The following is a 27,653-nucleotide window of genomic DNA, read 5'->3' on the forward strand; positions in this document are numbered from 1 at the left end:
CGCTCAACCACTGAGCAATACTGACTGGGCTCTTTTTATATTTTTAAGTCAGACATTAGTAAATTTTAAATTATACCACTGTATGTAGCTAGTTATTTGAACAGCAGTGCTATACGGTTTAGTTTCCCAAACCAAAGCAAAAATGTAATCTGACAAAAAGCTTTTCTTATTAATAAACTAAATATAGCAGGCTTAGAGGAAAATATAAATCAATTTATTATAAATCTCGTTTATAATGAATACATTTAGATTAGGGGGAAAATACAAAATGGGTACTTGTCTCAGTCATAAAAATATTTCCTTTACCACAAGCAAGCAGGGGTGTGCGGAGCAGGGTACATACAGTATCAAAGACTTCAAGGAAAGAAGCAACCAAGTTTATTTACAGTATTTCTTCCAAGGACTCTAACTCTCATTTAAAAAGTGTGTGTGTGTGTGTGTGTGTGTGTGTGTGTGTGTGTGTGTTGGGGGTGGGGGGGCAGAGAAGATACAAACATCTTTCACAGGAATGCAAGAAATGTTTATTTAATTTGTACAAAAGAAAACCCAAATTGACAGTAGCATGAGACTCTACATTTCACCTCTTAGTTTGGCAAAAATTAAAGTTTGATGGCTGTCAGAAAAGGTGTGGGAAAACTGGTGTGGCTGGAGGAATAATTACTGATGTGATCTCTTTGGAAAGCAATTTAATTACAGGTTGTAATTTAAAATACAAATGTTCTTTGCCCTAGCCAGTGTGGCTCAGTTGGTTGAGCATCATCCTGTGCACCGAAAGGTCACTGGTTCAATTCCCAGTAAGGGCACAAGCCCAGGGATCTGGGTTCAGGCCTGGGTCGGGGGCATATGGGAGGGAACCAATCAATGTTTCTCTCTCTAAAATCAACAAAACAACATATTAAAAAAAAACAAAAACCAGTAATGTTCTTTGACCCAGCAAGTCCTACTTCTAAGAATTTCTCCCACATAGACAGGTATGTGTCCAAAGAGAAATGCACTGAGCAAACACATACCCCAGTGGTCCGCAAACTCATTAGTCAACAGAGCCAAATATCAACAGTACAACGACTGAAATTTCTTTTGAGAGCCAAATTTTTCAAACTTAAACTATATAGGTAGGTACATTGTTATTAACTTAATTAGGGTACTCTAAGCTGGCCTTTGCTTAAAATTCAAGGGGCCAAAGAGCCGCATGTGGCTCGCAAGCCGCAGTTTGCCGACCACTGACATACCCCGTTAACCAGCCTCCTGATGACCTGCCTAGAAGCAAGCTTCACTCTTCAGCACAGGTAAGAACAAAGGCCACCCTGCACTCCAGTGTGCCCCGAGGAGCCCTGAACTCTAGCTCCCCCAAGACAGTCATTGCTTGCTCCCGAACCTGCTCATGCCAGCACTGCTTGGTAATGTAATTACATAATTTAAAAATAATAAAAAAGAAGAAAATAAGAGCAAAAGAAATAATTCTGTGAATACTAAATTTAGCACACTGGAATTTCTCAACAAGGGAAAGTTGCTTTTAAAAAATCATGCAGTTAGGTACCAAAAAAATCTTTTAAAATCTCAAGAAATCCCACATTCCCACTACTTTGTGTCTTAAATTCTTGATCCACTTTAAAAAGAAACTGACTCTGAATGTCCTAGAGGACAAGTAGAATTTATGTAAGAAAAGACTACAGCATCCGGTCAGCAGACCCTCAGACTCTCAGCCCCAAATGAAATGACCAGTGGCCAAATGAACATCATCCCCTCAACCACATACCCACTGCTTGTGTCAAGTCTGTATTCTTTCATACGGAGCCCGTTGTGTCAGAGAGCCGTGTTTGTATATGCATCAGCGTCTCTAGAAGGCTGCTCAAGCCACTGAGAGCAGAAGGGCAGAGCCAGGTACTGACAATCACATGCATTAACAACTGGGTAAAGGAGGGGGGCATCCATCACTGACTGACCTGAAAAGGCAGCAATTGTACTGTTAAGTTGTAGACTGTGAAGCTGGGAGATGAGCACATGAAAAAACAGTATTTATTTAATCTACCATTACTTAAAAAAAAAAAGTGTTTTAACAGGTACAGAAATTATGAATAGACATATGGTAAGTGTTCAAGCCAGTTAACTAACTACAGGAGGGGAAATCTCTGTGGTATATGATGCTCCCCTCTGGAGAGGGAAACAGGAACTAAGTAGCATTAGCTATTACAAATCAGTGAATGGTAGTCATAGAATTGTATGATGTCTGAAGACTTCTCAGCTATTAATTTGCTTGTGAGGGGCTGCTGATTGCAGAGAGGAGACTTGCCATCTGCAAACACCAGGACAGCAGCAGAGAAGGACCGCCGCACGCACACAGTTCACCTCAACACAAGAACATAATTGACAGTGAGCACACTTCAATGGACTTGCATCCTGCAAACACTGGGCAAAGAATGAGGTGGAGCGCAGGGCTGCAGACAACAGTGCACCTCAACACAAGAACATATCTGACAGTGAGCACACTTCAATGGACTTGCATCCTGCAAACACTGGGCAACCAGTGCTCCCAGTTGGAGATGAGTCCAAGTGACCCTGGGGTCACTCGATGTCTGACCTCCATGATGACACACACAGGTTCCTCACCACAGCCAGTCCCTGCTGCAATGTATGGTGCTTCTAGGAAAACAAGGGCACTAAGGCCAGCCAGGGATGAGATGGCTAGAGAAAAGGGATCTGGCAGCCTCACCCCCAGTCCTACAATGAAAATATACTTTTAATCTTCCAACTACAAAGCCCATTAAACCAGTGGTCAGCAAACTGCGGCTCGCGAGCCACATGCAGCTCTTTGGCCCCTTGAGTTTTTAGCAAAGGCCAGCTTAGGAGTACCCTAATTAAGTTAATAACAATGTACCTACCTATATAGTTTAAGTTTAAAAAATTCGGCTCTCAAAAGAAATTTCAATCGTTGTACTGTTGATATTTGGCTCTGTTGACTAATGAGTTTGTCGACCACTGCATTAAACCATAAGAAACAAAATATTTCCAAGTTTGACCTAGGGCAACAGTTTCTACTTGAAGATATTTTTCTTCCTATAATTTACATAGAAAAGTTCCATTAGCCAGAATGAGCTTAGCTCATGTTTATAAAAACTTTGCTATGGATACAAAGCTAGCTAAAGCCATGGGTGAAATACATAGGAATCAGAACCAGTCCTACAAATGTAATGCTTTTCTACAAAGGAAGAAACAAATATCAGAAAAATTCAGTCTTTGGATTCTCTCCTCCTTAGAGGGTAAATCACTGTGGTTACTCTGCTTGTTGGCACTGGCCACATCACACCTCTTCACTTGGCCTGTTTCCTCCTTGTTTGTCAGATGAGGACGTGGGACTCCACTCTCTCTTCCAGTACCATCTTTCTGAGGCTACTCTATGGACTGAATCTCACTTTTGGATTTAAAGACTTCTGGAAATTCTTAATGATACAGCTGTCCCCCAAGAACTACCTCCACATTAGGGCGTCCTACCATAAGCACAGTGTGCACAGCACATACGTATTCTACTCCACCTGAGGCAGACAACAGCGAGCCTGGCCTCAAGCAGGCCGCCATGCTATACGAGCATCTAGGAGCAGGGACAAAGATGCTCCACTTGCCAAGAGCCAGCAGGGCAAGAACAAACTGTTAACCCCACTATTAGAAAACCAGCCCCAAATAAAGAGGGACCTAAGAGAAAGATGACCTATCTGTGGCTCCACAGGGGGCCAAGGACAGGAGAGGGACAGCACCGAGAACTAGTGAAAGCCGCTGAGGCCAGCTCCAAGGCAACATGAAGCGTCACTTGGGATGAACTCTGGCTGCTCTGTGAAGAAAGGACTATAGAAGGCAACCACAGAAACAACGAGAATAAAACACTAGCAAAGTCTGGAAATAACAACTTCCACATGGAGGTGACTGAATGAATATCATGCTACGTCCACACAATGAAACAACATGCACCATAAGAGAGTGGGAAAGCTGCACACAGGACCATAAGTGGTCCCTAGGGCACATGGATAACGACAAAGGGAGAAGGTCATGCAAAGTGAGTCAGAAACACACATTTGTATGTCTGTTTATAGTTGCAAAAGAAACAACAGGAGAAGGAAAGAAAGGAGGGGGATAGGGATGGAAGCCAAACATTTCTGAATATACCATGATTTTTACAGCTTTGCTTTGAGAATCACATAAATTAGAAAACAAACTCCAAAACTAAAAATGCCCCGCTCTCTATCTTGAGGCTGATCACAGGGTGAGTTCAGTCAGCGGAGAGTCACTGAGCCACATACTATTAGTTCTGCACAGTTCTCTATACGTTCACTGCACTTTAATAAAGAGTTTACTAAAAAAAAAAAAAATGGAAATGTATCTTATAACATCACATTGGAGGTATAGCCTTCAGAGAAAATGTAACTTTAAAACACAATAATTTGACAGTATATTCCAAGTGAGATATATCTTAATAATATGAGTATTTTATTCTAAAAATATTATATGTTGTAAGATAAGGTGACTAGGTAATGAAGTTAATATCCACTATGGCATTCAAACACCACTCCCCGCTAAATGAAACCAGGGCACCTTAGAAAACAGCTAGGTCTGGGGCAGAATATGGACAAGACGTGACATCTTGCTGTGGCAGAAAGCAAAGAAGCAGTCAAAGACTAATGGGGCCACGTCCAAAGAAGAGAAGCCAACTTGGGGAATAATAGGAGCATCAAAATATGACTTTAGTGGATTGAAACACAATTATATACATATATACAAGTTTATAGTAACAGGCGGGGGAAAGCCACAAAAAGGCATTGTCACTTTGGAAGTTGCTAGTCCCTAAACATTAAGGAACAAAATTTTCCTTTCTCCTTCCTCTCTAGTAGGAACTGTATTACAGGGTAACCAGAATTGATGATAAGGGAAGTCTTTTTTTTTTTTTTTTAATATATTTTATTGATTTTTTATAGAGAGGGAGAGGGATAGAGAGTTAGAAATATCGATGAGAGAGAAACATCGATCAGCTGCCTCCTGCACACTCCCTACTGGGGATGTGCACGCAATCAAGGTCCATGCCCTTGACCGGAATCGAACCTGGGACCCTTCAGTCCGCAGGCTGACGCTCTATCCACTGAGCCAAACCGGTTAGGGCAAGGGAAGTCTTCTTTACACAGTTTGACCTCAGAGATACCGCAGGTTCGGGTCCAGACCACCGCAACAAAGCAAGTATTGCAATAAAATGAGATGTAATCTTTTTTCTGGTAGAATCTTGCCTTCAATTTGTAAAAAAAACCCAACATCTGTGACACGCAATAAAGAGAAGCACAATAAAACAAAGTGTGCCTGTGTAAGAATGCCAATTAATAAATGTAGAAATAGAATTAGAAAAATCTCTACTTTGCAATTGCCAATTGTGGGCTAACTCATGGTCCCCACAGACAACCAGGTCCTTCGTTCTGAAGCCCATGAATGTTACCAACAAATTAAGTTATAGGTGGGACCTAAATGTAATCATAGGTGTCCTTAAAATCAAAGAGTACTACTTTCAACATCTACAGGATGCTGCCAAAACCACACTTAGAGGATGAATCAAACTTGTAAATTTCATTATAAGGAAGAATTAAGAATGCGTTAAGCATTTAAGTCAATATAGAGGGGGGAAATATAAGAAATAAATAAAAGAACTGGTAAAATACAAAACTGAAACAAAAACAAAAACAAAAACAGCTGGGTTGGTCAATCAAAACCAGAATCCGTTTCTCTGGAAAAACTCATGTCCTCCCGGGCATTAGATGGTGGGTTTGGTTCCCAGTCAGGGCACATACCCAGGTTGCAGGTTCGATCCCCAGTCAGGGTAGATTCAGGAGGCAACTGATTGATGTTTCTCTTTCTCTCTCTCGCTCTCTCTCCCCTCTCTCCTCTCTCTAAAATCGATTTTTTAAAAACAATTAGCTCTTTCCAGTCTGACAAAGAAAAGGAAAGAACACACCGAATCCAAGCTCACAATGATTATTCTCACCCAGAACTGAAATAAGAACTGTGCTACAAATGGCAGTAATTATATCTCTGGGTAGATCCCAAGGAAGTCAGAGTTTCTTTGCCCCAAGAGGGCCCATAATTATTTTTACATCTCACTGGCATTAATTGGGTTCTGAGGCCATTAAGGGACCAATAACTGTAGTCAAGGGGACAAGGGATGAAATATGACAGACACAGCCAAACAGGGTCTACCCATGCAGCTGGACCATTTCATCAAAAACATATGGCTTGCACATGGTGGTGGAAAAGGGTGGCTCCCAGAGGAAGATCATGGCACTGTTTCCCTCCCCAAAACAATGAGTACATCTGCAAAGAGAAGAGATTACCAACTACCATGTAGTTTATAAACATGTAGAATTTTAAATAGAACACCAGCCAAATAAATCCATACTAAATTTAGAAAATAAGCCCTTACAACTAAATAGGGTCTGTTCTAGGGATTCAGTAAGGATTTAAAAAAAAAAAATTTTTTTTTTTTTGAATTTACTGATTTGACAGAGAGGAAGGGAAAGGGAGGGAGGGAAGGAGGGAGAGAGGGAGAGGGAGAGAAACATTGATTTGTTGTTCCACTTACTTATGCATTCATTGTTTGATTCCTGTATGTGTCCTACCTGGGGAATTGAACTCACAACCTTGGCATATTGGGACAACACTCTAATCAACCAAGCTACCTGGCCAAGGCAAGATTCAATATTAGGAAGTGTATACAGCTCACATTTATAGCTCAAAGGAGGATAATTGAACAAATATGCATGACTGATAAATGGCCATTTAAAAAATGGCCAAAAGACTGATGCAATTCAGCATCTATTCCTTGCTTCCTATGGAATTTAATATCAGGAATAGACAGAAATAGCTATAAAAATAATATTGCCCAGGTCTGGCTGGTATGCTCAATGGTTAGTATCGGCCCTGCACATCGAAGGGTCTCAGATTCAATTGCAGGTCAAGGGCATCTACCTGAGTTGCAGATTCAATCCTGGCCCCAGTCAGGGCATACTCAGGAGGCAATCAATCAATTTGTCCCTCTCACATTGATATTTTCCCTCCCTCCCTCCCTCCCTCCCTCCCTCCCTCTTTCCACTCTCTAAAAACCAATAGGAAAAATATCCTAGAGTGAGGAATAACCACAAATAAAATAAAATTTAAAATATTGCCCCAAAGTAAAATATATTTAAAGCTAAAATTATCCTATTGAAACAAATAACAAAGATGTCTACTGTTGTCAGGCTGTCAATCGTGCTACCTAGAATACATAATTAAGCAAAGAGACTGTTTGCAGATGAGCATCTATCTAGGAGACACCTCTACTATAATGAAAAACTAGGATAACTGAAGTTCAGTAAGTCAGCAAAACATACACACAGACACACACATACAAAAGGCCCAAATCATGGAGATGCCAAATCACAGCCCAGGAGACTATCACAAAGATGTCTGTTCTCTCCAAGTTCAGCTACACCCCCAAGGAAATTTCAAATCTCTGTGGTATGCTGAATAATGGCCACCCAAAGATATCAAGTCCTGATTATTTGGAATGTAAATGTTACCTTACTTGGGGGGGGGGGGGGGGGGGAGGAGTCCTTCTAGATGTGATCAAATTAAAGATCTCAAGGAGATTGCCCTGAATTGTCTGAATGGGTCCCACAAGGCCCCACAAATGTCCTTATAAAAGAGAGCCAAAGAGCCCTGGCTGGGTGGCTCAGTTGGTTGAAGTGTCATCCCATAAACCAAAAGGGGGTGGGTTCGATTCCCAACCAGGGCACATACCCAATTGGGTTCAATCCCCAGTTGGGGCTTGTATGGGAGGCAACTGATTGATATCTCTCTCTCTCTCTCTCTCTCTCTCTCTCTCTCTCTCTCTCTCCCTTCCTCTCTTTTGAATCAATACCCCCAAAAAAATTATATTTAAAAATAAGAGAGCCAAGAAACATAATGCAGAAGAAAAAGCTGTTAAGAAGACTGAGGCAAAGATTGAAGTGATACAGCCACAAGCCAAGGAATGAGGGTGGCCACCAGAAGCTAGAAGAGGCAAAGAACAGTTTCTCTCCAAGAGTCCCCAGACCTTGCCAGATTTTAGATTTGTAGCCCCCAGAAACGTGAGAGGATTTCTGTTGTTTTCAACAGAACTCATGTGCATCTATGAGTTTATCTTTTGATACAAGTGCTATTTCAAGTCAGCAGGAAGGATGGACTAGGCTATAAAGGGAATTAGGCCAATTTGGTATCCATTTCAAAAAAATAAAAAGGGTGATCCCTACCTCACACCATAGTCCAACATAAATTTCAGCTAGATTGGAGATGTGGAGGTGAACAGTTTCACCCTGAGCAGCTAGAAGACTGAGGAGGAAAAACTGCAACCAGGGGGTGCAAGAGCCTAATGATAACACGGACTGCAGACACCATCAAGGAAGGTATTGACTCATTTGACCCCAAATGCTTAAGAATTTTATGTAGCAAAGACTATCTAGTAGAGAAGTTAGGATGCAAATTCTGTTTTTCTCTATTTGAAAAACATGTGAATAGGCTAAGTCATATCAACACACATTTCACACACTGCACATAAACACACAAATACACATTCATTCTCATTTAGCCCTTACTCTGAGATCAATAAAGATGAACAAAAGTGATGCAGTTTGTGAAATGGTGAAGAAAAATATGCTCCTCGGCCACTGAGGAAGTGTAAAATTAGAAGGCATTTAAAGACACATAGTTCAGCCATTACACTGCGAAGAAGCTGCTCTCCTGAAGTACCTGCAGAAGATGGCAGAGGCACGGTCTATTACACACAGGAAGGCTCACAGCTGCACTGTCCACAGGCAAAGAACTGGGAAAAACACAACTGTGCATCAGTGAGGAAGTGGTCACTACACAGAGTCACATCAAAACCACATGGTAAGTGTACGCTTACCAGCAATAAAGCACTGGCTCAGGTAATAGCCTGGAGAGGGAAAGACAGTGGACAGGACTTGGTTTTTGACAACTGGGACATGGGCTCCCATATAAGAGGCTGTGCACACAGCTGTGGTATCAAAGCTTACAGAGATGAAGAGGACACAGGGCATCTGTACAAGAAAGTGGACAGCAGCATGAGACTAACACATAGAATGACTAGTCAAATAAATATAGTAGGAACACCAGCATCTAGGACTGTCACTGTTGGAAAAGTGAGTTACTGATTTAGAAAGGGCAAAACTGGGACAAACCCTGTGGTATTGATTGAAATCACAGCTATAGAAATATATATTGTTATACTACACACACACACACACACACACACACACACACACTAGAGGCCCGATGCACAAATTCATGCACAGCCGGGGGAGAGTCCACTGGAGATTGGCTGGCTGGCCCCGCCCCCGATCGGGATGGGGTGATTGGGGCCAGGCCAGCCAGGGGGAGGGGCCGTGGGAGGTTGGGGGGCTGGTTGGCCACTGCAGTGCACGTCATAGTGACCAGTCCTTCCGGTCATTCCTGTCATTCTGTCGTTCCGGTCGCTTGGCTTTTATATATATAGATAGATGTTAAAATAGACATGAATATTATAAAAACACAAGAATTTGTGTATATATGTATATGTAAGTGTACAACACACACTCTGGAGCTCTGACCACTGAGGGCCTGCATGCACTGACACCCCAACAACCACCTACCTGGTGCCCAGACTCTGCTCTGAGTACCAACTGTTGTAGAAAGGAACGGGGTTTCCTTGAAGAGAAGGCTGATTCCAGGTCTGGACAGGAAAGTCCATGAAGAGCCCAGCGTATCATGTGGTACCAGAAAGCATCAAGAGCTAAATGAATACGGGAACATACCAGAAAGACACAAGCTGGCCTTATGGGGCTCCCAGTGGACAAAAACTGGACAAGATGAGAATCAAAATAAATAATGATAATAAAGGATAATAAACAACTCAATAAAAAGGAAAACTGTTAGCCTGTACTGACGTAAATAAATGAATAAACTGAAAGTTTGATAGGAACAGATATTTAGTTTTAAAAGTACCTTCCTACAGTATACTTATTAATTACAAAGACCTCACAGTGGAGAATCCTGGCAGAAACCACCTTCCAAATCAAGGGATCAAAGCAAACATAGTGGGACAAATTAAAATTGTGTGCCATCAAACAAAAGCGAAGAACTCAGCTTCCTTCCTGTGCTAGTCCAGCCAAAGAAGCAAAACCTGAATCCAATCAAAAGGAAACACCTGGGTGCACGATGCAACATACAGATGATGTGTCATAGAATTGTACATTTAAGACCTACATAATCTTATTAACCAATGTCATCCTAATAAATTTGATTTTAAAAAAAAGGAAAGGAAAACACCAAACCCACACTGAGGGACAGTCTACAACATAAAAGCCTATAACCAATACAGGCATCGAGGACAGGAACAACAAGGGAAGATGGAGTAAATGCCCCAGTGCGAAGGGGACTAAAGATACCTGACAAGAAAATGTTAGCACAATTCTGAGCTGGGTCCTTCTGGTGGGATGTAAATGGGTCTGAATGCAGCAAGGCATCCATGTTAACTCCCTGAGCTGGATGGTGAAGAATGACAGTGTTTTGTTTTTGGGAAACACATCAATATAACCAAGGGGTGATGAGGGTTCATGTCCCCAGCTTACTCAGGGGTTCAGAAAAAGTGTTTGTGCCACACTCACAACTCCTCTTAAGTACAAGACAGTTTTTAAAAATTTAATGGAGGATAGTACTTTTTTAATTAGAAAAAATGCCTTCCTTTGGAGAGGGGGTGGCAAGTGACATTAACCATTCAAGCTCTAAGTCAAAATCCAATTTTAATTAGATATGTTTCATCATGAGAGCAACTATTAAGACAAATGCACTTTTCACCCACATTTTATATAGCACAACAAAGTTTTACCTCCATTTGAGGGTACTGTTATGATACTAAAGTCTGTTACACATCATTTGTTCAAAGTTCATGAAAGCAGATTTTTAATCCGTGGCTGTCACCCACAGCCTAGACATGCACAGCAGCACATTCCAAACAACTTCAAGGTGCACATTAGGACCCCCTCCAGCTCGTCCCCAGGACCTCTAGCTCTCAATGTCTTATGAGCAGTTCAGACACCACGTTCAGAGGGGAGAGCACAAGCCACTTGTCTGAGCCAGCCAAACCTGAACTATACAACACTCTCTAGCAAGAGGCAAACTCAGAGACATTAGCACATGGAGCCACCCATGTCACACCCAAGGAGCACTGCCCATGGACAGAGGAGTGACATGTGGGCTGGGTGAGGAGAGTGACCATGTTGTCAACAAGCAATGGCTTAAAAGAGACGAAACCCCCCCCCCGCCTACCACTGCAGGATTGGTGTGAGGAGATGAGAAGATGAGCAAAAGTACATTTTGGAATTAAAATATTCTTGTAAGAAGCTCCCTAATGCCTCATAAGTAAGTTCTGAATCAGCTAAGAGGAAAGTTGCCTTCAGTAAAGCCATACCCCTGCTGATAGCAAAAACCTACTTACCCTACAAGTCAAGTGCAGTGAGATCTGAGGGACGTGAAGATCCACAGATTGGCACTGAGTCCTTTGCAAACCATTTCCTACTTGTGGATTTGTTAGTCCTGAAACTGCCAGCACAGCCTGAAACCAAAAGGGCCTCTCTTGGAAGAAATCAAGGGCTGGATTTCACACACACACTCTCCAACTCCCAGCAGCTTCGGTGGTTAAGCATCCATCCAGAAGCCCCAAGCAACCAAGGACAAGGAGAGGCTGACATGCCACACTGCTCCAAAGGCAAAGGCTCTTTCAGAGCTCAAAGAAAAGCTGACTTTCCCCCAGTAACACCATCTTTTTCTGTTTGCCTAATCTTGCAGACAAGAGCTGCACTTACCAATCTCAAGTGGACATGGGAGTCATCTCCAACACCTGTATCCTAGTAAACTAAGGAGGGATCTCCAGAGCACAACGTTGGACAGGTTGCCCTGACTACAGCTGGCTCTTGACTGGACGTTCCAGAGACCACAGGGCCACGCCTGGGAGCCAACGGGCCCCTGTGTACAGGCAGCCAGGTGGCAGAGCTCATCACCGAGCAGGCACAAAGGCAACAGAACTCTGGTCTCAGGGGCCTGCAGTCAACTCCAAGCACAGGCAAATGTAGCAAAATAGAAGACTTGTCTCAAAAGAAAACAAATGTATTCTCCCAATTAACCTCACACACTGATTTAAACCAGTGCTACAGGACCACCTAACTCATCTTCTACTTATCAAAGTCTAAACAGTAAACACAATCCAATAATTCCATTTGGAAGATATTTATAAATGAGCTAAGTATTAATAAAATTAGAAACATAATATGTAAGAGTGAAACGAAGAGCAACACACATTAATTACAAAGTAAAACTGTCAGGATAATACAACATATTTGATTTTGTTCCCCCCAGGCAGCAATGGTGGGAGTTTACTCTAGTCATCACCTAGTACAGTGATGGCGAACCTATGACACGTGTGTCAGCACTGACACGCGTAGCCATTTCTGATGACACGCGGCCGCTGAGGCGGCCGCATGCCGAGGATGAAACATTTGCTGCTCCTGAGGATGAAACATTTGCGAAATAATGTTTTTTCCTCAAAGTGACACACTACCCGAGTTATGCTCAGTTTTTTGGCGAAGTTTGACACACCAAGCTCAAAAGGTTGCCCATCACTGCCCTAGTAGGTCCAGGAGCCAAGGCACCATCTCCAGCATAAAGACCACCAAATGAGGGACAACATCCAGGAACATGCTCCCAACTATCAGGACAATACAGCAGAAAGACAAAAAAGATTGTGTAAGCCCATCCTTTCCTCTTTCATTTCTAATTTCTAAAGAAAAAGAGTTTTAGAAAGGGATACAAGTTTTCAGTCCTACATAACATGGAATCAGACACCATACATTTTATATTAGGAGGAAGCCCTGAGGGCAGAATCATGTCACTCACTGCAACCCCAATGTCAAAAAATGCCAAATACATGCTCTCTTTCAAAAATTATTTCTTTTAACTCTATACTTTTTTGGTTTCTTCTTTCCCTCTGACCTATTTGTTCCTTGGGATAAGGGCAGTTTCTCTAGCTTGGCCATGCTCCCTAAGGCTATCTGTTGTGGCAACCTCTTGAGGGAAACAGCTCTCTCCAGAGCCTCCATATATAACTCTCCTGACAGGTGAGAAACGGTTGCCATGCAGGTAGTTGCTATCAAGGCACCTGCAAAAATACTGCTTTTCCTCTCTGGGGAATCACATCCCCAGAGTTCTGCAGGATGACTTAGAGCCAGGGAGTAGGGGAGAGCTCAGTCACCAGGCCCTCCTGTGCCTGACCCGGGCAGAGTCAAAGAGATTTCGACTTCCAGTGCCCTCCCTACCACCCATTCATGTAACTGCAGCTGCCCAGGCTAGGTGATTCAGGGGCCTAACTCAAGGCTCCTCACGCGAGGCACCAACACCAGGTTCACAGCACAAAACTTCCCAGAAGGGCACATCAGTTTCTGCCGGAGAGAAACAACATATACTAAGGCACCCAACTGAGGCTGAAGTTATTCTCCCATCAGGTAAAAACCCATTGGTCCAGCTGTGCTGTGTCTAGAAGCTTTAAGTGTGGTCACTGACCCCATGGCCAAAAAGAGTGTATTCTGCTCATGAGCAGTCGGTCAATGAGAGACCTGAGCAGTGGGGACACTAGGCAGGATGCTTTCTCACTTAGTAGAGCAAGAAGAATTATTGTTCCACTTCAGAAATTTGGTCCCCAGCTCACACTCCCCAAAAGAGATGGTAGCCGGTTAGACAAAGGGATCATGCTGGTAATAGTTAAAGTGTGTCTGTAGGAACATCGAGCTCTGAGCGTACTCAGCAGCAGCGGCTCTCCAGTAGGCACATGGTCAGCACACCTCTGCTTCTCAGCAGTCTGTCAGTCTAACCACATCCAAACCTCCAGAGAAAGCTGCTCTGCAAAGGTGGCTGCTAAAGCCATAAACCCAATGGTAGCTGAAACACACAAAAGCAACACTTTGGGGCCTGTCCTTTGGATAGGCTTGTTTCTACAACCAGCATCTCCCTCAGAGCCTAGAAGGCAGCAGCTCATTATAATTCACCTTAGGTCAGAAAACAACAAGTATTCAGAATATTCCCTTTTTATTGAACAGTCCTATCGGTTTACCCCCTCAAAACAAGCACAGGGCACCTGCCATGACCAGGTCACCTGCTACGACAAGGGGGCCCAAAACAAGTAAAGATACATAGATGACTTAGCCTGTGACCCAACTGGGGGTGGGGGCAGGTTAGACTGAGAGACCTGGCTCAGGCAGCCAGAGATATACAACTAGGTCCAAACTGAAATAAGGTCTCCTGACTCCCAGTCCAGTGGAGCATTCCTGTAAACACCTAACCCTCTGCCCTGTCTGGGCTGCTGCTACAGGATGATGGACACATTAGTCCAGCAAGAGCCTAGAGTAGAAAGCCAACCCCTGAAGGTGGCCGCACATGGACTGATAGCAGTCACCTACAGGTTACTGTGGAAATTGGCCCTGAATACATTAGTTCTGGACTTTGATTTGTTCACTTCCTTACCTGGACCCACTAATTAATATGTGCTTGGTGAAAAATACCTGCTTGATGACTGAATAAATGAGATGTTCAAAATTCTAAAGGACACAAGACAAAAAGTTCAGTAAGGATTTTCTATTACCATTACCCTTGTCAATATCTGTGACGTTGAGGACTCCAACAGTGCATGTGACACAGCCCCAACTCAGCCACTCCTGCAAGCAGCTTCACCTGCCAGTCTGAAAAAATGGAGCTACATCCTAGAGCCCTTTCAAGGACTGACCCTGGAAAGCAGGGCTGCTCAGCCTCAGTGCCCCTGACCTTTTGCATGAGACAATTCTTTGCTGTGGGGCTGTCCTCTACCCAGTGAATGCCAGTAGCACATCTGAGTCATGACAACCAAAAGGTCCCCAGACATTGCCATATGTTCTCCGGGGACAAAATCGTCTGACTAAACCATTGCTGGAAACAAAGGGCATGATGCTTGGTATGTTGGAAGGAAAGCAAAGAATAAAAGCTTTAATAGGCAAAGCTTTTTGTATCACTTGTGCACCCTTGAAACAGATCACAAAGTGGGATGCTGTATGAGTGACTATCTGCTCCAAGTATCATTCTTCCAAACTAAGTTACTGATAAACTGCATTGACCAAGGGTTCAGAGCTATCAAAGGTGGGGGGTGAGACCACAGAGATTCAGCTTCTTATCTTTACTTTTATGTTAATCCTCATTGGAAGATATTCTTCCATTGATTTTTAGAGAGGTGGAAGAGAGGGGAAGCGACAGAGAGAAGCACTGATGCGAGATAGACACATCGATTGGATGCCTCCAGCACCTACTGCACTGACTAGGGCTGAGGATTGAGTCCGCAACCAAGGTACATGCCCCTGACCAGAATCGAACCCGCGACCCTTCAGTCTGTGGGCTGATGCTCTATCCACTGAGTCAAACTGGCTAGAGCTCAGCTCCTTAACTTTAAAAGGAAGGAGCTAAAGTTCTACAGACTAGGAAACACCCAAAGTCCCAGGGCTGATGAAGAGTAAGTAAGTCCAAACTGAAATAAGGTCTCCTGACTCCGTCCAGTAAATACTCAACCCTCTGTCCTGTCTGGAAAAAGCACTAATGGCCAGCAATCTACACCTAACACACAAGCACTGCTGTACATCTTACAAGGCCCACCTCCAGGAACATCTGAGACTATCCATTCATACAAATAAAAGGCAAGCCTAAGAGGGTTTTCAGAAAACATTTGAAAAGAATTCATACTGACTGCTCAATGGCACTTACTAACCAGGGTTTTCTGCACCACCAACTTCCTGCCTCTCCTCATCCAGACAGGGCCTGCTGTCCCAGTGGTGGGGTGTTGGGCACAGCTAAGCCTCCTGACAACAGAGTTGGGACACGATGAGCAGGATTGTGGGGACTGTATTAATACACTAATAATACTATAGCAAGCTGGCTGCTGGTCTACCAAGGAATGTGATTTACCATAAAAATATTGTAAAATACCACCACAACAAAACAATGCCAAAATTGGCAATGTTGCCCTAGCCAGTTTGGCTCAGTGGATAAAGCATCAGCCTGTGGACCAAAGGGTTCCAGGTTCGATTCCGGTCAAGGGTAGGTACCTCGGTTGTGGGCTTGATCCCTCGCCCTGGTTGGGGTGCATGTGGGAGGCAACCAATAGATGTGTCTCTCTCACATCAATGTTTCTCTTTTTCTGTCTCTCCCCCTCCCTTCCACTCTCTCTAAAAATCAATGGAAAAATATCCTCAGGTGAGGAATAACAAAACAAACAAACAAACAAAGGCAATCCTTCATGATTCTTCCCCAAAAACTAACTCCAAAATTATGGCTTTATCTAAGATTTTTCTTGGATATATTAATACATGGTTTAAATCAAAACAGGATCACATTAATGCACTGTTTCACCACTCGCTGCACTTAGTTCCATTAAAAAAATGCATCATGCCCTGGTTGGTGTGGCTCTGTTCGTTGAGAGTTGTCCTGTGTACCCAAAGGTTGCCAGTTTGGATTCCCAGTCAGGACACATGCCCAGGTTTCAGGTTCAATACCCAGTCAGGGTGCGAAAGGGAGGCAACTGATCTATATTTCTCTCTCTCCCCCTTCCACTCTCTCTAAGGTCAATAAAAACATTTTTTTTAACGCATCATGCTGTCTTTCCAAGTTTTACATACAAATTGACCTATTAGGAATTGCATGAATAGGATGAACACAAATCCCCTACTGATGCTGCTTCCCACCCACCCCCACCCTTTTTAGTGATTACAAAATACTGAAGAGAATACCTTCTGCCCACCTGAGCCTGTACCTCCACAGGACAAAGTTTTAGAAATACAGTTACATGATCATGAGGGGCACATGGATGGGCACTGTCAAAGCAGATGAACCCCCTACAAGCTACACTATTCACACTCCACAACATCTGCATTAACCTGACACCTCACCCTTGATAACTAACACAGTCATGCTTATTTTTCCAATCTGTAGGGAAATATGATTTTAATGTCAATTCTTTGATCGTCAGTGAAAGTAAAATCTTGCTTTGCTTACTGGCCATCTGATTTTCTTAACCGAGAAGACGAACCTATTCACAACCTCTGTCCACTTTTCTGCCAGGGTATTTCAGCACACATTAGATGAAGCAAAATCCATGGCTATGCAACTAAGGAAAAAAGCAAAGAAAGAACTATAAATTTCAGTGAAACTCAAATTGTAAGCTCAAAAGAACATTGCTAAAAGGCACCCAGGCAAAAGTGATAAGAAAATATTATCAAAAGAGATATGTTTTGCCTTTCATGCCCTGGTCAAAGGCTATGGAGGTTTTTCTCAGGAAAGGGAAATAGAATCTTTCACCTAGGGACACCTACTACAATGGAGGGTGGAAAGCCTTTCTGAAGACAGAGGGAGTAAGTTCTTCCATAGTTACTGCTGAGTTTGTAGCTTTCTCCCTCTCTTGGCCCTCTGAATACAGGCAGCCAAGCAAGAGGAGGAAGGTTTTTTCCTGGATAATCCGAAGAGACCCAAAGAAGCTGACAGGATGTTTTAATGGCCCTGCCAGGTGCTTAGAAGCACAGGCTCAGGGGCTCTCTGAAAAATGTGCAGGCAGGGAAAACATCCCAGATAGCCCAGAAAAGGCTCTGATGAAAGGCAAAATCCCCAACAAACAAAAAGCAGCTTGAAGGAAACAATGACTTCAGGGAAAAGAAAACTTTAAAACTTGCTAATGTCTTCAGATAAGAGGAGATACCACATCCTTGAAACAAAAACAGGTTACAAAATAGGAATAGAGAGAATAAGAGAAAGCTCTTTGAAAAATCAATTAAAAGACAAAAACATAGAAAGAGAAAGTGAATGGGAAGAAATCAAAGTAATAAATCAGGAAAAATGCCCAGCATTGAAGGACAGGAGTTTCCAAATAAAAGGGTCCAAAGTGTTCCAAGGGACATCATCACACTTGTTCTTTGAATTTCATAGTGAAAAAAATCCTTTAAGCTGAAAAAAAAACACACAAAAAACACAACAACAGTCACAAATAAAGGCTTCAGCAATAACACTGGAAGATGGGGGTGGAGGCCTAGGACAGATTTATACATTATGAGGTTAATAAAAAACACAATTTTATAAGATAAAAAGGTGGGCTTGGCATTGAATTTTAGTGACATATACACAGAAAATTAAGCGAACAAATGAGACTCATAAAAACTTTATGGAATACAAAAATTTATTTAGGAAAGATAAAGTGACCCATCACACTATCTGGCCTAGCTGTGAGACTATGCAGTCATAATATAAACACTAAATTCTGAACTGTCCAAATTAAAGATGTGCCTGCTCTGATTGCCATGTATTTGTCTGCACAGCAACAGCAAAGGGTAAAAGAAAACCAGAAACTTCACATCTATTCCAGAGTCAAGTGAAGAGAATGTATGAAATGGAGGAAGAGCCATAAATAAGCAAGTCAGCACATATGCTATAAAGACCAAAGGAATGACCCAAGAGCAAATGTGGGTGCTCTGCAGAAGAAACATGACCTGGGGAAGGCTAGTCATAGTTTTTCCTTACAAGCCTTTCTATATTTATTTGACCTCTTAAAAACATGAAGATACATTCTTGGTTTGAAATAAAATTAAATTTTTATTTTAAAATTCATATGAATCCAAATAACAAGTATTAAGGGTGAGTATGCAGTCAATTTATTTTACCAAATTAACAGCAAGCATCAAGATGACTAACTCCACAGGATGCCCAGACATGCCTGGAACAACATGTCTGGCTTGTATTTAACGGTATTCGAGGAACTTCAGCGTGCTCGGAAAATAACAGCCTACTACGGGTGTCACTTACAAAATATCTCTGATTTAAGAAAGAAAATCTTGCTTAGCCCAAAATAACTTGTATAATTAATTTTTAAAGTGTCATACACATGGAAGAGATTCTCTTCTTGGTTTTCAATGTTGAATGTGTGGTGCTTCTAAGGGAAAGGCATGTTCTCTGGCTGCTTTTCTACTGGGTCAAAACTTTTATAACATGAATTTTGGACTTTTTGCAGCCATAACTCAGCAATTGAGAACTCAGCTGTGTGCTGATTCTTCCAGAAGCTTGGTTATTTCTTAATAGAAAAGGAAAATGCCTTTCTATGTATGATCACTAGCCCTATGGGAGGAATGTGTACTGAAGGAGTGATACCGGAGACCGGTTTGGCTCAGTGGATAGAGCGTCGGACTGCGGACTGAAGGAGTGATACCAGTATAAACACCACTCGGTAGTTCAAAAAGTGTGTTGTTCTCTGCTCAAGCCCTTTTGGTAAATGAATGTTTCAGTTGGGAAGCATTAATGGAGAATCTACCTGACCCATTTGTGACTGGAGGTCACAAGTCATCCTGGCGAACAGTGTGATCACCTGAAACCCTGTCCCAAACAGTGTCTTAGATAGGACTAACTAAAGGGCATGAAGTCCTTCACAATAGGATCTCAGCAAGCCCTCCACCCTTTCAGAGGTTGGCAGTATACCAAGTTCTCAAGCTCTTGCCCATATATGCCCAGCTATAGCTGTCACATGTCCCCTTTGCATTAGCTAGTCTTCCTGCCTACAACACCCCATCCTGCCAACTCCACATAGAAAACCTCTTATTCATTCTCTAAACCCCACTTCAATAACTACACTCTTTCTGAAGACTTCCAAACAGGTTATTTTCTCATCTGCCTTCTTCCTCTACCCAAATGTTGGACCTATCTCCATTACTGTACTTACAGCACTGTAATCTAATTATCCTTTTACCAGTAAATCCCCTATACTAGACCATAAACTGCTTTAGTGAAAAAAAGTCCTCTTTACCTTTGCATCCACAGACTCCTTAATTGCAGTGTCTGGCACACTGCAATTCCCAATAAATGTTTCTTGAACTGTTGAAGTTATGAGGCTGAAGTCAGACAATAAGAAGCCCCAAACAGCAAAACCAAAGGAAAAAGATATAATACGTGTGTGTGTGTAAAAGCCTAACCCGTAGTTATGAAGTGCACTGACCACCAGAGGGAAGGGGGGACGAGGGAGGGCGGGAAGAGATTAACCAAAGATCTTATATGCATACTAGAGGCCCTGGTGCAGTGGGATCCCTCGGCCTGGCCTGGCCTGGCCTTTGGGGATCGGCCGACCAGTAGTCCGACATCCCCCGAGGGTTCCCAGAATGCGAGAGGACGCATGTCAGGCAGAGGGACCCCACCAGTGCACGGATTTGCACCGGGCCGCTAGTACTTAATGATTCAAGAAATTCTCCCATCAAGCAGCTGAGATGTCAGCTTGGCCCACTGGATAGGGCCTGGAGGTGCTTCGGAATATGGCCCAATGATCCTAGGAGTGCTCTCCTTATACTCACTGCTCATGTACCCAGGTCATGTTAACCTGATTACAGAAGATGCATGGCACATAACTGAATTAATGGCAGTTACAGGGAAGTCCAATCTTCATTATAAATTAACTGGCTTTCAAATGTTGTTCCTCAAGGCTTTGAAACACCTTCCCAACTACTTTAAACACTACTTCCAAGCATCCTAAAATTAAACGTACTTAATGAGTTTAGCTTGGGGGTATTTGACCAGTTCAAAATGGTCAAATATAAACTGGAGCACTAGGTTTCCTCCCATGTTCCACATTCCAGGTTTGCTTCCATATGTGAACATCAATCAACTGCCTCAGACAAAATCCTGACTATAACACCCCTACTTGCCAATAAAGTGAGGATCCTTAAGCAGATACCAAACACTGGTAAAGTCATTGCCTGAGGGCTGAAGATAGCCATGAAACTGAGGACCCATAACAAAACGCAAAACTGAAGGGCCAGTCATCCGTTCCTGACCAGAAGCGTTGCTTAATAAATAGCATATAATATGTATTTCCTTTGGTTTTACGTGGTATCCAAACTCCATGCAAAGTCTGACCCTCCCATTTTCTAAGTCGGGTGGGAGAGGATATTTGGCAGCTGGCCCTGAGTACATAACCACTTTCCAAAAATTGCCCTCGGTACCCGCTAGTGTCAGGTACATCTTCAGGTTCCCAACACGAAGCTGTCGCACGTCAGAGACTCAAGAATGTGTTTATTTTCAGTCGGGAGCAATCTACAAAGGCTTCCTGTGCGAGAGCATCCGCGCACAACCTTCAAGAGTGTGGGACGGCTGCTGGGCCTACAGGCCACCGGGAGGAAGGAAGGACACCCCGGCCAGGGCAGGGGGCAGCGCTTCTCCCCGTCCCGCCCCGGCATGCTGCCCTCCCGCCCCCGAGTCCCCGAGCCACGCGATCCCAGTGGGTTTGGGAGTGCCCCTCAGGTCTCACCTCGCCACCCGGACCCCAAGGAGAAAGAGGGAGGGGAGCCCGCGGCCCCGCCCTCCCCCTGGGGCACAAGCCCCAGCCCCAGGCACTCGAAGGCCACGTCCCCCGGGACCCGTGCCGACTCTAAGGTCTGCGCACAGACCCGCCGGCCCACGTGACGTGCACCAGCCAATCGTGGCGAGGCCCCCCGACCATCGAGACGACGGTGGCCCAGGGCTGGAGCGGCCCGCTCGTCCGCTTGCCATCCCCACTCCGGCCCCGCTCCAGCGCTCCCAACTCGGTGCTGCCGCCATCTTCCTGGAGGAGAGGGCCAGAGGCGAAGGCGCCCGTCCCTGCGGTCTCTCCGCACTCTTACCGCCACCTACCCTTCCCCGAACGCCTCTGTTCTCCTCAGCAGTCACTTAGCTCCTTCTAAAGAGACTTCCTTCCCCCTACTCTAGTTACCCACAGGCGAAGAATCACATTACCTGTTCCAGTCTTACCAGCGTAAGGAGATCAGGCTCACAAGCTGGGAACTGTGGCGAAACAGGGACAAGCCGCCATCTTGGTAAAGGAGAAGAGGCTACGCTTGACCTCCCCCCCACCCCCCAGCGTCTATATGGCCAACCGCCGTGGGAGGGGCAAGGCGCCTGCGCAGAGGCGGAAAACGCGGACGAGCTTGCGCCTGCGCACTCAGAAACCGGCGCATGGGGGAGGGGAGGCAGGACAGGTCGCGCAGAGGAGAGGAATGCGTTGGCAAAGGGGCGGGGCGACGTGATGACGCAGTCCGCCTGCCCGCGGGGCGGGGCAGGAGCAGACGGCAGGCGCTGGGTGGGTACGCGGCGCGGTCGGTCGGCTCTTCTTCGGCTCCTCCGCGGTGAGTGTCTCGCCGTGGGTCCCCGCCGCTGCGGCCGGGATGCGAGCCGTGGGCCGGCACAGAAGGGGTAGGGGGCCCGCTCTGGATGCCGGTTAGCCGTCCCGGGGCCTCACTGGCGGTGGTGACCGCGCAGTGTGGGGGAGGGGCTGTCAGCCTGCGGTCCTTGGTCCTCCCCGCCCTCCCAGGTTCTCTATCCTCCCCCGTCCTTTCCCGGGCCCTCCTCTCCCCTCTCCCCAGCCTTCCGGGCCCTCCCCGGGCCCCGCCCCCCGGGAGCCCTGTCTCTGGCGGAAACGACGGGGTGTGTCCCGGGAGAACCCAAGTGACTCCTCGCTCACTCTGTGTGATAATTCTGTGCCACGGTTTCAGTAGTTGGCCTGGGGTGCCGGATGCGCAGTTGGCGGTCGTGGTCCGGGAGGGAGAGTGCTTTTGTCGCTTGAACGTGGGCCATTTTCTCCCGCTAGCCCCTGGCGGAAGGGAAGCCTCCAGAAGTCCTTGCCTCCTTGGCTGTCTGGCTGCAGGGGAGAGGCCCCACCATTCTCCCGAAGGCCTGAGGTGAGGAGGCCGATCTGCGGCTACCCTTGCTTTCTGTTAAGCCCCAACTCTCACGTGGTCCACAGGACCCACAAGACCTGGCCACCATTTACTTTTCCGCCTAATTTTTTACCAGTACCACCCTTACCTTGTCTGCCCTCCCCCATAGACACGTGACCCAACCACACTGAACTGCTCAAACTGCTGTGGTCTGTCTTTTGGCTTTGGCTCAAACCCTTTCTTTTGTCTGGAACCCAGCTACCTCCCCATCTTTTCTGCCTTTTGCTTGCCTAGTCCCAGCTCTGCTATTCAGGACTTGGTCCAGATTAGACTTCCTACAGCTGGCATAGATGTTGGCCTGATGTTAGCCTTTGTCATACTGTATGGTAGTTGTCCTGTGAGGGGCAGGGGATGTGTGAACTTAGTCACCTTACCCATTGCCTAGCACAGTGACCCTCACATAGTAAGTTCCCAAATATTTATTGAACGACTTACTGTTATAATACCTCAAAATAAGTATGTTCCAAAACAGACTTACTGTCATGAGGAGAGATACATAATGGTGTAAGGGGCCATGAAAGCTGCTTCCTGGTGTTTGTAGTTGGAGGTTCACGGTGTCCATTTTTGGTAGTTCCGACACAGGCTTTCTTTGCCCCACCCAACTTCCTAACTCACTGTGTGCTGCTCTGTCGAATCTTGGCAGTGATCTCGGCTAGAAAGGATATCCTGATATTTCTTTCCACTGTCCATCTTGATCTCTCACCCTGCACAGCAGCCCAGGATAAAGAACAAGGGCTTTTCCATTAGCAGGGTGACCTAAAATGAGCAGGGGATGAGTGGAACCTCTATCATTCATAAATGTGATTCACGTCCCTTTTTATATCCAACACCAAAGACAAACTGCTAAAAAAGGAAGTTTTTGTTCTTTTTCCAGAGGACACCAAAACTCATTTGGCAGCAAAATTGGGTTGAATCCATATATAGTCCATATTTATCCCACTTTTTGCTAATTGTCATACATGTCACTACATAAAATACATTTGGATGTGGACTGCTGCCCAAGATACCATTGAGGGTGTTATGGGGTATACTGTACATGTACCTTCTTTAGATTCAAATAATCTGAATGCCAGAACATTCCAAGGGCTTTAGATAAGGGATTATGAAACTTCTAGGTCCTACACTGCAGGGTCATTTTGTGGACTCGGGATAATATATATAAAATACAAGAGTAACATGCCGATAAATGGTAGTTATGGGTAGTCCATTAATATAAATGCCACCAGCAGAATATGTTTATATTGTCAAGAACCCAGTTTTATCCATCGTTATTCATCTTTTGTTTTGGAAAATGTGAATTGGCATGGGAGTATTGCTTTGTGGAAGAAGAAAGCCATGGGTCAAGGAGAAAAAACTTTTAAACAAGATCTTGCATCTAAAACACTAGAATGAGCACAATCTAAAAGAATAAAATTTTCATTTGACCACATTTCTGAGGTTTGGGGAATCCAATTGGTCTGCACCCAAGATTAAATTACAGTGCTTGGCATTGTGTTGCTAGATCAAGACTTTCTCACTGAAAACGAAGTGCATAAAGAAAAGCAATTTGTGCTCAACTGGTGTGAGTCAGTAGTTGAGCCTGGACCCATGAACTAAGAGGTCAATGGGTCAATTCCTGGTTAGGGCACATGCCTTGGTTTGGGGCTCTGTCCCCAGTAGGGGGTGTGCAGGAGGCAACTGATTGATGATGTTTCTCATCGATGTTTCTTTCCCTCTCCCTTCCTCTCTCTACAAATTAAAAAGAATATTTTTTAAAACAATTGAAATTTTTAAAAATTACGTAACTGCTGTGAAGAAAATTTAAGCAACTTTGAAAAGAGGTTTTTACGGTAGCTGTTTATAAATTATGCTCCGTTAAAACTGGGGAGGTGGAACCCTGGCCAGGTGGCTCAATTGGTTAGAGCAGTGGTCGGCAAACCGCGGCTCCCGAGCCACATGCCTCCATCAGATCGAGGACGTTTTTAGCAAAGGCCAGCTTAGGAGTACCCTAATTAAGTTAATAACAATGTACCTACCTATATAGTTTAAGTTTAAAAAATTTGGCTCTCAAAAGAAATTTCAATCGTTGTACTGTTGATATTTGGCTTTGTTGACTAATGAGTTTGCCGACCACTGGGTTAGAGCATTGTCCGGATACAACAAGATTTCCGGGCACATACAAGAAACAACCAGTGAATGCATAAATAAGTGGAACAACAAATCATTGTCTTTTTCTCTCCCGCTCTCTAAAATCAATAAATTTAAATAAAATGGCCCTGGCCAATGTAGGTCAGTTAGTAGGGTGCCATTTTGTGCACCAAAAGATTTCCAGTTTGATTCCCAGTCAGGGCACATGGCTTGGGTTGCAAGCTCGATCCTCAGTAAGGGGTGTGCAGGAGGCAGCAGATGGATATTTCACTCTCACATTTATGTTTCTCTTTAAAAAAAAGAAGAAGAAGAAAGAAATGATGAACAAAGTATCACAATAGAAGGTTAAATAAAATCTAGAAGCTGGTTCTTTGAAACAAATTCCTTAGAAATCCTATCTTAACCTTGGTTAACCAAACCATACACTGGGGTGCAGGGGCCTCATTTCGTCAGAGGTGGTTGGAAACATTTCCATTTGGAAGGGAAACTTAAGAGTGTGCAGTATTCATGAAAAGATTTGGGGGGAGGGGGGGCAGAAAATCGAAAGATGCTTTCTAATAAAGTTTCTAAGCTTCAGAGAGAACAAAATGTGACTGCATTCAGATCTCTTGACTTTGTGACCAACGGTCAGCCAACAGATCCCACACATTCCTCAAAGTTTCAAGGCTTCTAAAATTTGCATTAAAATTCCAGATAACTCTAAAACTGTCACATTTCTCAAACACTCAAGTGCCTTAAGTCCTTTTTCCTTTGCTTATAAATGTAGTTCATATTGCTCTGTATGCCCCAGTGCCAAAATCTAATTCTCAGGCGCTCTAGGAATCTTTGACAGCTAGGTAGCACAGTGCTCTTCAAACACCTCTTTCTTTTTTTAATCCTCCCCTGAGGACATGGTTAGAGAGAGAGAGAGAGAAACATCAATCTGTTGCCTCCTGTGCATGTGCCCTGACCAGGAATTGAACTGGCAACCTTTCGGTGCACAGGCCAGTGCTCAACCAGCTGAGCCAGGCACCCTTTTCTTGTTGAAAAGGTTCAAAGAGAGGAGAAGACCCAGTTCCAGAGGTCATGGAACCTTGTCTTCCCCTGGTATAACCTGTGATTGCAGTACCTAACATATTCTCATTATTAAAGAAAGTCAATATTCTTGAAAATATGGAATGATATAAATATGTATGCATAGATATGTATGGTTGCTTTCATGAACTAATTCATATCTAATTTGTCTTTATAATGAAATAATTTTATCATTTCTGGGGAAGTATTTTGTTTAATTGAGAAGCTGAGTGAACAAGCTATTTATGCCTTATGTGTGTTTTTCATGTCAGTTCATGCTAAGTTAAATACGTGTATGCATTATGGATATATGCTGTGTGTTTTTACAGATTGACGGAACTTCACTGAAGATGTCTAAGGTAAGAACTTATACTTCCTGTATCTACAGTGTGAGCAGAAATGGCTTTATGTTCTCAAACTGTTTATAGTCAAAATTTATGATTCGTTATTATTTTTGTTTTAGTATGTTTTCATTGATTTCAGAGAGAATGGGAGATGGAGAGAGAAAAAACATCAGTGATTAGAGAGAATCATTAATCAGCTGCCTCCTGCACACTCCCTACTGTGGATTGAGCCCGAAACCTGGGCACCTCCTGGTTCATGGGTTCATACTCAACCACTAAGCCACACCAACCGGGCATTATGTTTAATATAACTGATCTAACTATGGTATAGCTGATTCATTATTTTTAATATAGCTGGTCTATTTGGTTCATTAAGATAAAGTTCTAATTTAATTGCCCTAAAAAGCTTTGAGCTTTTTTTCTCTCAGATTTCCAATTTCTTGTTTCTAAATACATCAGGAACAACTCATTTAGCCTTCATAGGTCATTCCCATCAGACTAATCAAATAATAATTTAAAATTCTAATAATTTAACATGATAAAATTGATGGGGCTCTTCAACTTTATAAATTGGCTTATATTATCTTTTGCAGATTAGCCCAGAGCCCTGGAATAAATTAGTTCTAAAAGACATGTGGAGGAAAGCAGAATTTGTGGTTAAAATTACTAGATTATATTCTTTCTTTTTGCCTTTCATTTTTGAATTTTTGGGTATTAGTATCTGATACATAAGCATCATGCTAGTTTTTGTTTTTTATACAAGTACTAGAGGCCCTGTGCACGAAATACGTGCATGGGTAGGGTCCCTAGGCCTGGCCGGTGATCAGGGCCAATCAGGTTCCCCGCCTCCCCACCCCCTCCTTCCCTCACTCCCTTGGTGCCCTGCCACTGGTCCCTCGCCATGTTTCGCACCACCCCCTGGTGGTCAGCACACATCATAGCGAGTGATCGAATACCCATTATCCCAGTGAACTCCCGAGGGAACACTTTGCATATTCGCCTTTTATATATCTACTAGAGGCCCGGTGCACAAAATTCATGCATTGGAGGGGGGTGCCCCTCAGTACAGCCTGCACCCTCTCCAATCTGGGATCCCTCTCACAATTCAGGACTGCTGGCTCCCAACTGCTCGCCTGCCTGCCTTCCTGATTGCCCCTAACCGCTTCTGCCTGCCAGCCTGATCACCCCCTAACCACTCCCCTGCCAGCCTGATTGATGCCTAACTGCTCCCCTGCCAGCGTGTTTGCCCCTAACT

At 44.0% G+C, this 27,653-nt stretch overlaps 2 protein-coding genes across 5 annotated transcripts in view; one reads left to right on the plus strand and one right to left on the minus strand.

The window, feature by feature from the left end:
* The window catches only part of HDLBP (high density lipoprotein binding protein), a 72,658-nt gene extending 50,619 nt beyond the window's left edge, over positions 1-22,039 (minus strand). Inside the window, exon 1 of one of the 2 annotated variants that reach the window (XM_079782874.1) lies at positions 21,910-22,039. The gene's annotated coding sequence lies outside the window, so the exon portion shown is untranslated. Of the gene's footprint in view, positions 1-21,894 lie in introns of both variants that reach the window. The other variant, XM_079782875.1, reaches the window with a different exon arrangement.
* A 59-nt stretch (positions 22,040-22,098) lies between these two features.
* The window catches only part of SEPTIN2 (septin 2), a 33,787-nt gene continuing 28,232 nt past the window's right edge, over positions 22,099-27,653 (plus strand). For 2 of the 3 annotated variants that reach the window (XR_013814113.1, XM_079782876.1), the window contains exons 1-3: positions 22,099-22,283; positions 22,745-22,835; positions 26,384-26,413. Coding sequence is in view for 2 of the 3 variants with exons in the window: in XM_079782876.1 (XP_079639002.1) it covers positions 22,114-22,283; positions 22,745-22,835; positions 26,384-26,413 (291 nt within the window). In the remaining variant the exon portion in view is untranslated. The remainder of the gene's footprint in view (positions 22,284-22,744; positions 22,836-26,383; positions 26,414-27,653) is intronic. The other variant, XM_079782877.1, reaches the window with a different exon arrangement.

Source organism: Cnephaeus nilssonii (genome assembly GCF_951640355.1).
Source record: "Cnephaeus nilssonii genome assembly, chromosome: 10".
Classification (NCBI taxonomy): Eukaryota; Metazoa; Chordata; class Mammalia; order Chiroptera; family Vespertilionidae; genus Cnephaeus; species Cnephaeus nilssonii.